Here is a 14,242-nt window from a genome sequence, read left to right as displayed (position 1 = left end):
TTCCCCTTCCCTTCTGAGCCACAGAGCCAGGCTCAGTGTCAGAGACCTGGCTGCTAGAGCCTTCCCCCAGGAGGCCATCCCCCCCAACAGCATCCAAAATGGTATCCTTGTTTTGAAGGGGAACAGCCACGAGGGATTCCTGCACTGCATGCCCATTCGTTTTCCTTCCCCGGACTGTAACCCAGCTACTCCGGAAGCAGAAATGTTTTTACTTACTGAATCATGAGGTAGATAACTCTCAATGAAGAGTTACATTCATCCGATGGTAATTTGAGGGGGAAAAAAAATCACCATTTTATCTGTTATATCCAAAAGCTATATTTTACCATTTAACTTTACTTACCATCCTTCCATTCACGTGTAGCAGGATGCAAAAATCCAAATAGTTCATCCGTGGTCACGGCCTTGGGGTTTATGTCACACCACATTGGCTTTAATATCATGTTGGCGTACGTCCTGTGAAGAGTTCTTAATATCTGTAGACATCAGACAAGTGCAGTCACATTGCTTATATGCTGGTAGTTACAGAATACGTTCCTGTAGATTCTTGGATATTGACTTCACAGAATCACAGAATTCTAACAGCGCAGAAAGAGGCCATTTGGCTGGTCATATCTGCACTAGTTCTCAGAATGAGCAATTCTACTGTTGCCATTCTCCCGAATTCTCCACATATCCCTGCCACATTGTTCCTTTTCAGATAACAATCTAATTGCCTTTTAAATGCCTCCATTGAACTTGCCTGCACCAGACCCTAACCACTCGATACGTGAAAAAGCTTTTCCTCATGTCACTTTCCCTTCTTTTGCCAATTATTTCAAATCTATGCCCCCTCATTCTCAATCCTTTCATGATGTGGAGATGCCGGCGTTGGACTGGGGTGAGCACAGTAAGAAGTCTGACAACACCAGGTTAACATCCAACAGGATTGTTTCGAATCACTAGCTTTTGGAGCACTGCTCCTTCCTCAGGTGAATGAAGAGGTGGGTTCCAGAAACATATATATAGACAAAGTCAAAGACGCAATACGATACTTTGAATGCAAGTCTTTGCAGGTAATTAAGTCTACATGTCCAGACGGAGCAACTGGAGAGAGGGATAATCAAAGATTAAAGAGGTGTGAATTGTCTCAAGCCAGGACAGTTGGTAGGATTTCGCAAGCCCAGGCCAGATGGTGGGGGGGTGAATCCCAGGTCCCCGTTGAGGCCGCACTCATGTGTGCGGAACTTTGCTAGAAGTTTGCTATATAGGGCAGCACGGTAGCATAGTGGTTAGCAGTTGCTTCACAGCTCCAGGGTCCCAGGTTCGATTCCTGGCTGGGTCACTGTCTGTGCGGAGTCTGCACGTTCTCCCCATGTCTGCGTGGGTTTCCTCCTGGTGCTCCGGTTTCCTCCCACAGTTCAAAGATGTGCGGGTTAGGTGGATTGGCCATATTAAATTGCCCTTTGTGTCCAAAAAAGGTTAAGTGGGGGTTACTGGGTGGGTAGATACGTGGGCTTGAGTAGGGTGCTCTTTGTAAGGGCTGGTGCAGACAAGATCAGCCGAATGGCCTCCTTCTGCACTGTAAATTCTATGATTCTATGATTCAAGTTTCTGCTCAGCGATTCTGCGTTGTCGCCTGTCCTGAAGGCTGCCTTATAGAACGCTTACCCAAAGATTAGAGGCTGAATATCCTTGACTGCTGAACTGTTCCCCGATTGGAAAGGAACATTGATGCCTCGTGATTGTCGCACAATGTCCGTTCATCCATTGTCGCAGCGTCTGCATGGTCTCGCCAATGTACCACGCTTCGGGACATCCTATCCTGCAGCGTATGAGGTAGACAATGTTGGCTGAGTCGCACGAGTATGTACCACGTACCTGGTGGATGGTGTTCTCACGTGTCATGGTGGTACCCATGTCGATGATCTGGCACGTCTTGCAGAGATTGCCACGGCAGGATTGTGTGGTGTCGTGGTCGCTGTTCTGAAGGCTGGAGACAATGGTTTGTTTGAGGTTGCACGGTTGTTTGAAGGCAAGTAGTGGGAGTGTGGGGATGACCTTGGCAAGATGTTTGTTCGGCCTTCAGGACGTGCAACAACAAGGAACAGAGAACAAAGAACAAAGAAAAATAGGAACAGGCCCTTCGGCCCTCCAAGCCTGCGCCGATCCAGATCCTCTATCTAAAACTGTCGCCTATTTTCTAAGGATTTGTATACAGTAGTCCCCCGTTATACCGCGCTCCGCAATACCGCGGTTCGCGATATACGGCGGGGGGGCTTATGGACCCCAACTGTCAGCTTCCTTCTCCGGATCAAAGTGAGCCGGCCGCTGAAATTGACACTGCCGGCTGATTGGAGGGAGAGAGCAGCCGGCAGTGTCAATTTCAGCGGCCGGCTCACTTTGATCCGGAGAGGGAAGCTGCTCTCTCACTGAAACAATCAGCCGGCCAACATTAAAACTTAAAAGTTGGATTGGAGGGAGAGAGCAGCCGGCAGTGTCAATTTCAGCGGCCGGCTGATTGTTTCAGTGAGAGAGCAGCTTACCTCTCCAGATCAAAGTGAGCCGGCCGCTGAAATTGACACTGTTTTAATTAGATCCACGATGGGGGTTTTAAATTTATTTAAAAATCTATGCTGGCGCTTCCCATTGTGAGTCTACGGGGGTCTGACCTCTCCCCCCGCCCCCCGTAGACTCACAATGGGAAGCGCTAGCATAGATTTTTAAATAAATTTAAAACCCCCATCGTGGATATCCGCGGCTCGGATACAACGCGGGTGGCTGTCTTGGACCCCAACACCCGCGTTATAATGGGGGACTACTGTACCTCTACTCCCTGCCCATTCATGTATCTGTCTAGATACATCTTAAATGATGCTATCGTGCCCGCCTCTACCACCTCCACCGGCAATGCGTTCCAGGCACCCACCACCCTCGGCGTAAAGAACTTTCCACGCATATCTCCCTTAAACTTTTCCCCTTTCACCTTGAAATCGTGACCACTAGTAATTGAATCCCCTACTCTGGGAACACCTTCTTGCTATCCACCCTGTCGATACCTCTCATGCTTTTGGAGACCTCAATGAGGTCCCCCCTCAACCTCCGTCTTTCTAATGAAAATAATCCTAATCTATTCAACCTCTCTTCATAGCCAGCGCCCTCCAAACCAGGCAACATCCTGGTGAACCTCCTCTGCACCTTCTCCAAAGCATCCACATCCGTTTGGTAATGTGGCGACCAGAACTGTACGCAGCATTCCAAATGTGGCTGAACCAAAGTCTTATACAACTGTAACATGACCTGCCAACTCTTGTACTCAATACCCTGTCCGATGAAGGCAAGCATGCTGTATGCCTTCTTGACCAGTCTATCGACCTGCGGGTACAATGGACCTGAACACCCAGATTTCTCTGTACATCAATTTTCCCCAGGGCTTTTCCACTTACCATATAGTTCACTCTTGTACTGGATCTTCCAAAATGCATCACTTCGTAACTCCATCTGCCATTTCTCCGCCCAGCTCTCCAATCTATCTACATTCTGCTGTATTCTCTGACAGTCCTCCTCGCTATCTGCTACTCCACCAATCTTAGTGTCATCTGCAAACTTGCTAATCAGACCACCTATACCTTCCTCCAGATTATTAATGTATATCACAAACAACAGTGGTCCCAGCACGAATCCCTGTGGAACACCACTGGTACAGTTCTCCATTTTGAGACACTCCCTTCCGCCACTACTCTCTGTCTCCTGTTGCCCAGCCACCTCTTTATCCATCTAGCTAGTACACTCTGGACCCCCATGAGACTTCACTTTCTCAATCAGCCTACCGTGGGGAGCCTTATCAAATGCCTTATTGAAGTCCATGTATATGACATCTACAGCTCTTCCCTCATCAATCAACTTTGTCATTTCATAGATATTTTCATAGAATTTACAGTGCAGAAGGAAGCCATTTGGCCCATCGAGTCTGCACTGGCTCCTGAAAAGAGCACCCTACCCAATGTCAACACCTCCACTCTATCCCCATAACCCAGTAACCCCACCCAACACTAAGGGCAATTTTGGACACTAAGGGCAATTTATCACGGCCAATCCACCTAACCTGCACATCTTTGGACTGTGGGAGGAAACCGGAGCACCCGGAGGAAACCCACGCACACACGGGGAGGATGTGCAGACTCCACACAGACAGTGACCCAAGCCGGAATCGAACCTGGGACCCTGGAGCTGTGAAGCAATTGTGCTATCCACAATGCTACCGTGCTGCCCCAAAGAATTCTATTAAGTTGGTACGACATGACCTTCCCTGCACAAAACCATGTTGCCTATCACTGATAAGCCCATTTTCTTCCAAATGGGAATAGATCCTATCCCTCAGTATCTTCTCCAGCAGCTTCCCTACCACTGACGTCAGGCTGACCGGTCTATAATTCCCTGGATTATCCCTGCTACCCTTCTTAAACAAGGGGACAACATTAGTAATTCGCCAGTCCTCCAGTACCTCACCCATGTACAAGGATGCTGCAAAGATATCTGTTAAGGCCCCAGCTATTTCCTCTTTCACTTCCCTCAGTAACCTGGGATAGATCCCATCCGGACCTGGGGACTTGTCCACCTTAATACCTTTTAGAATACCCAACACATCCTCCCTCCTTATGCCAACTTGACCTAGAGTAATCAAACATCTACCCCTAACCTCAAAATCCGTCATGTCCCTCTCCTTGGTGAATGCAAAGTACTCGTTAAGAATTTCACCCATTTTCTCTGACTCCACGTATAACTTTCCTCCTTTGTCCTGGAGTGGGCCAACCCTTTCTCTAGTTACCCTCTTGCTCCTTATATATGAATAAAAGGCTTTGGGATTTTCCTTAACCCTGTTTGCTAAAGATATTTCATGACTCCTTTTAGCCCTCTTGATTCCTCATTTCAGATTGGTCCTACATTCCCGATATTCTTCCAAAGCTTCGTCTGTCTTCAGTCACCTAGACCTTATGTATGCTTCCTTTTTCCTCTTAGCTAGTCTCACAATTTCACCTGTCATCCATGGTTCCCTAATCTTGAAATTTCTATCCCTCATTTTCACAGGGACATGTCTGTCCTGCACTCTAATCAACCTCTCTTTAAAAGCCTCCCACGTATCAAATTTACCTTCAAATAGCTGCTCCCAATCCACATTCCCCAGCTCCTGCTGAATTTTGGTATAGTTGGCCTTCCCCCAATTTAGCACTCTTCCTTTCGGACCACTCCCGTCATTGTCCATGAGTATTCTAAAACTTACGGAATTTTGATCACTATTCCCAAAGTAATCCCCGACTGAAAGTTCAACCACCTGGCTGGACTAATTTCCCAACACCAGGTCCAGTATGGCCCCCTCCCGAGTTGGACTATATCCATACTGCTCTAGAAAACCCTCCTGGATGCTCCTTACAAATTCTGCTCCATCTTGACCTCTGACACTATGTGTATCCCAGTCAATGTTGGGAAAATTAAAATCTTCTGTCACCAACACCCTGTTGCTCCTACAGATTTCCATAATCTGTTTACATATTTGTACCTCTATCTAACACTTGCTGTTGGGAAGTCTGTAGTACAGCCCCAACATTGTTACTGCACCCTTCCTATTTCTGAGCTCTGCCCATATCGCCTCACTGCTCGAGTCCTCCATAGTGCCCTCCTTCAGCACAGCTGTGATATCCTCTCTGACCAGTAATGCAACTCCTCCACCCCTTTTACCTCCCTCTCTATCCCGCCTGAAGCATCGATATCCTGGGATATTTAGTTGCCAATCATGCCCTTCCCTCAACCAAGTCTCAGAAATAGCAATAACATCATACTCCCAGGTACTAATCCAAGCCCTACATTCATCTGCTTTACCTACTACAATTCTTGCATTAAAATAAATGCACCTCAGACCAGCAGTCCCTTTGCATTCATCATCTGCTCCCTGCCTACTCTTCCCCTTAGTCACGCTCACTTCCTTACAGCCTCCTTACTGTCCACTAACCTCCTCATTTGGTTCCCATCCCCCTGCCACATTAGTTTAAACCCTCCCCAACAGCGTTAGCAAAAGCACCCCCAAGGACATTGATCCCAGTCCGGCCCAGGTGTAGACCGTCCAATTTGTAGCAGTCCCACCTCCCCCAGAACCAGTCCCAATGTCCCAAAAATCTGAACCCCTCTCTCCTGCACCATCTCTCAAGCCACGCATTCATCCTGCGTATTCTTTCATTTCTACTCTGACTACCACTTGGCACTGGTAGCAATCCTGAGATTGCTACCTCTGAGGTCCGACTTTTTAAACTTGGCTCTTAATTCTGCTTGTCGGACCTCATCACGTTTTTTACCTATATCATTGGTGCCTATATGCACCACAGCAACTGGCTGTTCACCCTCCCCCTTCAGAATGTTCTGCAGCCGATCTGAGACATCCCTGACCCGTGCACCTGGGAGGCAACATACCATTCGGGAGTCTCGTTTTCGACCACAGAACCGCCTATCTACTCCCCTTACAATTGAATCCCCAATGACTATCGCCCTTCCACTTTTTTTCCCGCCCTTCTGTAAAGCAGAGCCAGCCACGGTGCCATGATCCTGGCTACTGCTGCCTTCCCCTGGTGAGCCATCTCCCACAACAGTATCGAAAACGGTATACTTTTTTTGGAGCGAGATGACAACAGGGGACACCTGCACTACCATCCTGCTTGTTCTCTGCTTTTTGGTCACCCATTCCCACAGCAATCCTAATCTGTGGTGTGAACAATTTGCTAAACGTGCTATCCGCAACCTCCTCAGCATCGCAGATGCTCCAAAGTGAGTCCACCCACAGCTCCAGAGCCGTCATGCGGTTTAACAAGAGCTGCAGCTGGACACACTTCCCCCACATGAAGGAGACAGGGACTTCAGCCACGTCCCTGAGCTCCCACATTGAGCAAGAGGAACATAACATGGGTCTGAGATCTCCTGCCATTTTTAATCTTATGCTTAACTTAGTCCAAATATTATATCAAATAATAGATAAATGAAAAAGGAAAAAAAAAGAAAAATTGTTACCAATCACACGATTTAAAAAATAGAAATAAAAAAACCTTACCTTATCAACAACGCAGAATCGCCAAGCAGAAACATATAGCCAGGTTCTGCACACATGTGTACGGCCTGGATTCATGTCGCATTACATTCACCCCCCACCATCTGTCCTCGGCTTGCAAAATCCTACCAACTATCGTGGCTTGAGGTAATTCACACCTCTTTAACCTTTGATTATCCCTCTCTCCAGTTGCTCCGTCTGTATCTGTAAAGACTTAATTTCCTACAAAGACTCACATTCAAAGTATCGTATTGCATCTTTGACTTTATCGATATATATGTTTCTGGAACCCATCTCTTCTTTCACCTGAGGAAGGAGCAGTGCTCTGAAAACTAGTGATTCAAAACAAACCTGTTGGACTTTAACCTGGTGTTGTAAGACTTCTTATTTCAATCCTTTCATGAGTGTGAACAGTTTCTCCTCATCAACTCTCCATCCAGGCCCCAAATTATTTTGAATACCTCTATCAAATGTTCTCTTTTCTCCAAGGAGAACAGACCCAACTTCTCAATTCTATCTTCATAACTAAAGTTCCTAATCACTGGAATAATTTTCTTAACTCTTTTCTGCAATCTTTCCAAAGACTTCACTTTTTCCTAAAGTGTGGAGACCAGGACTAGCATCTCATCGAAGTTCAACAATGGCGTGCTCTTGTAAATCCCGATAATAAGGATACTGTATGTTTTATTAACACCTTTCACAACCAATCCTGCCACCTTCAATTACTTAATCACATATACACCCAGGTGCCTCTAACCCTGCGCCTCCTTCAGAGTTGTATATTTTATATTGTCTCTCCACATTCTTATGATTTTCTTTGATCCTTCACAACTTTAAGAGACTGTTTCATCTGGTTTTAAATCCAGACTGATGGACCCCTTTTACTTGCTTCCTTTAAGTATTTGTTGTGGCCAAGAGCCCCACGTTCTTCCAAGCTTTAGGTTCTATCTCCATTGGTCTTCCAGGTTCACTTTACACAGTGATGACAATCCATACAATCTCCCTCATACTATGAACACACATGATTTTCTGCCACTTCCTAGCTAGGTAGGAAGACACCAATGGGATTGAAAAATCTGCCAGAACCCGTTCTTCTGTGGGCTGGAAGCTAACTAGACAGCAATTTTCCCACCAGAAATTTGTCAGCAGTCAAAATCCAGCGAGCTTAATAATAGTTTTTGGGACATAGTACACATTTTACTGTGGCAGAAAGAAAGAAATTACTGGCAAAGCATATTAATTCACCAATCTTGAGGAAAATTCTTGAATTTAGGTGGAATAAAACTGAGGGTACATATCTTAAAGAATCAAATTCTGCACATTGTTTTGGTTGTTCTGGTCCATCATACACTCCTTATCTGGGATTGACTAAGACAAAACAATATGCAAACAAAACATTAAAATGCACAGCACCCAAGGATGTTAATTACATGGAATGGTTTCTTAAAGTAACAGATGCAAGAAACAAAATGAGAGTAAGAAGGCCTGAGAAAATAGTTTTCGTCTTATTTAATTGGTTGCACAGAAGTTGATCAAACCCTCATGAAATATATTTTTTTCTTTGTCTTAAAATAACAATGTGCAGACATTGTAATTATCATGATTTACAATAAATGAACTGTTTCAAAAGAAATATCATGTTGTATGAGATCATTGTATCAAGGCAAGCTATATAGTTGTGAGTTTTTCTATAATTAAGAATGGATCTACTGGTGATTCTAATCATATTGTTCTTTGAACAAAAGAATTTTAAAAAATCAATTCCCTGTTTCAAATTATTCGGCAAAATTCTCCGTTCGAGATGTTCCTTAGTGTTGATGCCAGGCAGCATTCATGGAGTTCCACAACAGCAAAACTGGCTCCGTGGCTGGACCGATTCAGCGACTGTTAAGGAACTAGAACCAGCGTCACGTGGAACACAATCGATTCCAATGAGAAACGGTGTGGGATTCCCCGGGTTCGCAATTGACACTGTTGGGGAGGTTTTAAACTAATGTGGCAGGGGGATGGGAACCAGATTAGGAAGTGAGAGGTCAGTAAAGAGGCAGCAACTAAAGCCAGTAAGGTACTAGATAATAAACTCAATGTGACTAAGGGGAAGAGTAGACAGGGAAGAGATGATGAACGCAAAGGGATAGGTGGTTTGAGGGCAAGTTGTTTTAATGCAAGAAGTGTAGCAGGTAAGGCAGATAAATTTAGGGCTTGGATTAGTTCCTGGGAATATGATGTTATTGGTATTACTGAGACTTGGTTGAGGGAAGGGCAAGACTGGCAACTAAATATCCCAGGGTATAGATGCTTCAGGAGGGATAGAGAGGGAGGTAAAAGGGCTGGAGGAGTTGCATTACTAGTCAGAGATGATATCATAGCTGTGATTAAGGAGGGCACGATGGAGGATTCGAGCACTGAGGCAATATGGATAGAGCTAAGAAATAGGAAGGGTGCACTAACATTGTTGGGACTTTATTATAGGCCTCCCAAAAGCGAGCGTGAAGTAGAGGTACAAATATGTAGACAGATTATAGAACAATGTAGGAGCAATAGGGTGGTTGTTAGAAATGGCAAGATTAGGGAACCATGGAGATTTTAACTTCCCCAACATTGAATGGGACTCATGTAGTGTTGGAGGTGTAGATGGAGCAGAATTTGTAAGGAGCTTTTTAGAGCAGTATGTAAATAGTCCAACTCGGGAAGGGGCCATACTGGACCTGGTATTGGGGAATGATCCCGGCCAGGTGGTTGAAGTTTCAGTCGGTGATTTCTTTGGGAATAGCGATCACAATTCCGTAAGTTTTAGAATACTCATGGACAAAGACGAGAGTGGTCCTAAAGGAAGAGTACTAAATTGGGGAAAGGCCAAGTGTAACAAAATTCGGCAGGAGCTAGGGAATGTGGATTGGGAGCAGCTGTTTAAGGGTAAATCTACATTTGAAATGTGGGAGTCTTTTAAGGAAAGGTTGATTAGAGTGCAGGACAGACATGTCCCTGTGAAAATGAGAGATAGAAATGGCAAGATTAGGGAACCATGGATGACGGGTGGCATTGTGAGACTAGCTAAGATGAAAAAGGAACCATACATATGATCGAGGCGACTCAAAACTGATGAAGCTTTGGAGGAATATCGGGAAAGTAGGACAAATCTCAAACGCGCAATAAAGAGGGCTAAAAGGGGTCATGAAAAATCTTTGGCTAACAGGGTTAAGGAAAATCCCAAAGCCTTTTATTCATATATAAGGAGCAAGAGGGTAACTAGAGAAAGGATTGGCCCACTCAAAGACAAAAGAGGGAATTTATGTGTGGAGTCAGAGTAAATGAGTGAGATTCTTAATGAGTACTTTGCATCGGTATTCACCAAGGAGAGGGACATGACGGATGTTGAGGCTAGGGATGGATGTTTAAATTCTCTAGGTCATGTCGGCATAAGGAAGGGGGAGGTTTTGGGTATTGTAAAACGCATTAAGGTGGACAAGTCCCCAGGTCCGGATGGGATCTACCCCAGGTTACTGAGGGAAACGAGGGACGAAATAGCTGGGGCCTTAACAGATATCTTTGCAGCATCCTTGAGCACGGGTGAGGTCCCGGAGGACTGGAGAATTGCTAATGTTGTCCCTTTGTTTAAGAAGGGTAGCAGGGATAATCCAGGGTATTATAGACCTGTGAGCTTGACGACAGTGGTAGACAAACTGTTGGAGAAGATACTGTTGGATAGGATCTCTTCATGTTTGGAAGAAAATAGACTTATTAGTGATAGGCAGCATGGTTTTGTGCAGGGAAGGTCATGTCTTACAAACCTAATAAGAATTCCTTGTGGAAGTGACAAAGTTAATTGATGAGGGAAGGGCTGTAGATGTCATATACATGGACTTCAGTAAGGCGTTTGATAAAGTTTCCCATGGCAGGTTGATGGAAAAAGTGAAGTCGTATGGGGTTCAGGGTGTACTAGCTAGATAGATAAAGAACTGGCTGGGCAACAGGAGACAGAGAGTAGTGGTGGAAGAAGTGTCTCAAAATGGAGAACGGTGACTAGTGGTGTTCCAAAGGGATCCGTGCTCGGACCACTGTTGTTTGTGATATACATAAATGATCTGGACGAAGGTATAGGTGGTCTAATGAGCAAGTTTGCAGATGATACTAAGATTGGTGGAGCTGCAGATAGCGAGGAGGACTGTCAGAGAATACAGAAAAATATAGATAGATTGGAGAGTTGGGCAGAGAAATAGCAGATGGAGTTCAATCCAGGCAAATGCGAGGTGATACATTTTGGAAGACCTAATTCAAGAGCGGACTATACGGTCAATGGAAGAGTCCTGGGGAAAATTGAAGTACAGAGAGATCTGGGAGTTCAGGTCCATTGTACCCTGAAGGTGGCAACGCAGGTCGATAGAGTGGTCAAGAAGGCTTACATCATGCTTGCCTTCATCGGACAAGGTATTGAGTACAAGAGTCGGCAGGTCATGTTACAGTTGTATAGGACTTTGGTTAGGCCACATTTGGAATACTGCGTGCAGTTCTGGTCGCCACATTACCAGAAGGATGTGGATGCTTTAGAGAGGCTGCAGAGGAGGTTCACCAGGATGTTGCCTGGTATGGAGGGTGCTAGCTATGAAGAAAGGTTGAGTAGATTAGGATTGTTTTCGTTGGAAAGACGGAGGTTGAGGGGGGACCTGATTGAGGTCTACAAAATTATGAGAGGTATGGACAGAGTGGATAGCAACAAGCTTTTTCCAAGAGTGGGGGTGTCATTTACAAGGGGTCACGATTTCAAGGTGAGAAGGGGAAAGTTTAAGGGAGATGTGCGTGGAAAGTTTTTTACGCAGAAAGTGGTGGGTGTCTGGAACGCTTTGCCAGCGGAGGTGGTAGAAGTGGGCACGATAGCATCATTTAAGGTGCATCTGGACACATATATGAACGGGCGGACAGCAGAGAGAAGTAGATCCTTGGAAAATAGGCAACAGGTTTAGATAAAGGATCTGGATCGGCGCAGGCTGGAAGGGCCGAAGGGCCTGTTCCTGTGCTGTAATTTTCTTTGTTCTTTTGTTCTTTGTACTCAGGAAGCTGACAAGCTACAGCTGCATACACACATTTCACTCCCAAACACACCATGCCAGCCAACAAGATGGCAGCAAGACGTCTGGTGCCATGATTTACAGACACAGAGCTCCAGACCCTCTTGGTTGGCATGGAAGAGAGGTGGGACACCCTGTACCCCGACCTGGGAAGGAGGCTGCCAGCCACCACTGTTCGATGTGCCTGGGCGCAGGAGGCAGAGGTGGTCAGCGCCACCAGCAATGCCATCCGGATGGCCTGCAATGCCGATAAGAAACTGCAAAACCTCTTCAGGACGGCCAGGGTGAGTATACAGCACTGTTCCCCTGGCACCAACCCTGGTCCCACACACCCGCAACCCTACCCCTTCACCAGGAGGGCAGGCGAACCCCCAGCCTGCACTGCATGCCGTCACCCATACCGGCTGCCATGGCCGGGTGCCCTGGCCACTGAAGCCACCAGTTACCCACTACCTGGGCTGCATGCGTCGGATTATCTAATACTGTACATTATCAGTCCCCCCCATCCCTAGTGGGAGTGGGAGAAACCTGGAGGGGCACCGTTGGACCTGCGGCCCCTCACCGCAGCAGAGCAGCCCCTCACCGCAGCAGAGCAGCAGGCCCTGGACGTGGTCGGCAGGCCTGAAGAAATCGCTAGGGTGGAGAAATAGACCACGGACAAGGAAGTGAGACCCCGCTGAGTTGCAGTTCCCCATGCCACATGTGTCAGCACCCCCCCAAAACCACCCTCACCCAACACCGCCTTCACCTCCACATCACTCCCCAGCCTTTGGTCTAATCATGCGTCTCGCCTTGTAGGAGCTACTGGTGATGGGGTGTCTCCCACTCCCAGCCAGAGCCAGTGCCACAGTACGAAACCCTCCGAATGCCGAGCAGCGATGACGACACCGGCATGGTAGGGACCCGTATGCCTGAGACCCAGGAAACCCCGGAGCTCGAGTCTAGGATGACATGGATTTCCCATTACAGCTGTCTCCAACACCCTCCACCATCCCAGAGACAGTCACCTCGGTTGGGCACGTTAATGAAGAGGCTCCTGGGACACTAGCTGGTGCGCACCACAGATGCTCCGGTATATCAGGTGGAGGTAGGAACTCCCGAGGGGGTTGACGTCTGGAGGGCTGGCTGATCCCAGGGGCTTGCTGCCGTCTAGACAATTTGGGGTTCTGGAACGGACAGTCCCATCTATTGTGGAGATGCAATCGCTGAGCCAGGAACGACATGAGGGGTTGCTGCGAGTATCCAGTATCTACAGGTGCAGGTGGAGGAGTCCAACCGCATGCAGGAGCAGGAGATGGTGTCGACCATGCTTGCCACCCAGGCCAACGTCATACGGGTGGAGGCCTAGGAGGCTAGGGTTTTGGCTATAGATCAGAATGTCCAAGCCCTGGGCCAATCTGTTCAGGCGATGGCCGAGACCCAGAGCAGGGTTGCCATGTACCAGAGCCACCAGGACATTGCAACGGCGCTCCTGAGCATGGCCCAGTGACAGCAGGCCATGGCTAGGAGTGTTGGTGGCATTGCCCAGGCACTGGCCACCTAGCACAGACACAAAGGGATTGGCCCAGTCGCAGAAGGAGATGGAACAGTCACTGTCTGATGTGACCCCGACCCAGAAGGTGGTGGCACAGTCGCAGCGTGATGTTGCGCAGTCCGAGAAGGATGTGGTCCACTCCCTGTGCTCCATGGCCCCGAGTATGCAGACCCTGGCCGAGCCGAGTGCGGCCCCTCAGGACTGGCAGCGACAGGTGGTGGGGAAGCCTCAGGCGATAGCTCCGCTCTCAGTCCTGTCCCATGGCGTAGCCTGGGGACCATAGGGCACCCTGAGGGAGGAGTTGAAGGGACCCAATCCAGTGACTCCCGCAACTTAACAATCGTTAAATTGGCAAGGGTGCAGGGCACTGTCTAGTGATATGAGTGAGGGCACAACTCTATACATATTTATCCGCGTTAAACACCTGTTCACACTGTTGTAACCTGCTTCAGTGCTCTGTCAGGTGGGTGTGACGGGTGGGCTAGGCTGGCCAGAGAGAGGATGGGGGGGGGGGGGGGGGGGGGGGGAGGAGGTGAGGAGGGGGTTAATGGATGGATGTTGTGGGCTGGGTTC

General features: G+C 47.4%; 1 protein-coding gene across 1 annotated transcript in view; it reads right to left on the bottom strand.

The window, feature by feature from the left end:
- The window catches only part of LOC119962304 (dynein heavy chain 11, axonemal-like), a 690,045-nt gene that overhangs the window by 428,101 nt on the left and 247,702 nt on the right, over positions 1–14,242 (bottom strand). Inside the window, exon 24 of the mRNA XM_038790290.1 lies at positions 344–476. Coding sequence (XP_038646218.1) covers positions 344–476 — 133 coding nt within the window. The remainder of the gene's footprint in view (positions 1–343; positions 477–14,242) is intronic.

The sequence above is a fragment of the Scyliorhinus canicula genome, chromosome 2 (assembly GCF_902713615.1).
Source record: "Scyliorhinus canicula chromosome 2, sScyCan1.1, whole genome shotgun sequence".
Classification (NCBI taxonomy): Eukaryota; Metazoa; Chordata; class Chondrichthyes; order Carcharhiniformes; family Scyliorhinidae; genus Scyliorhinus; species Scyliorhinus canicula.
This window is presented reverse-complemented; position numbering and strand designations above follow the sequence as displayed.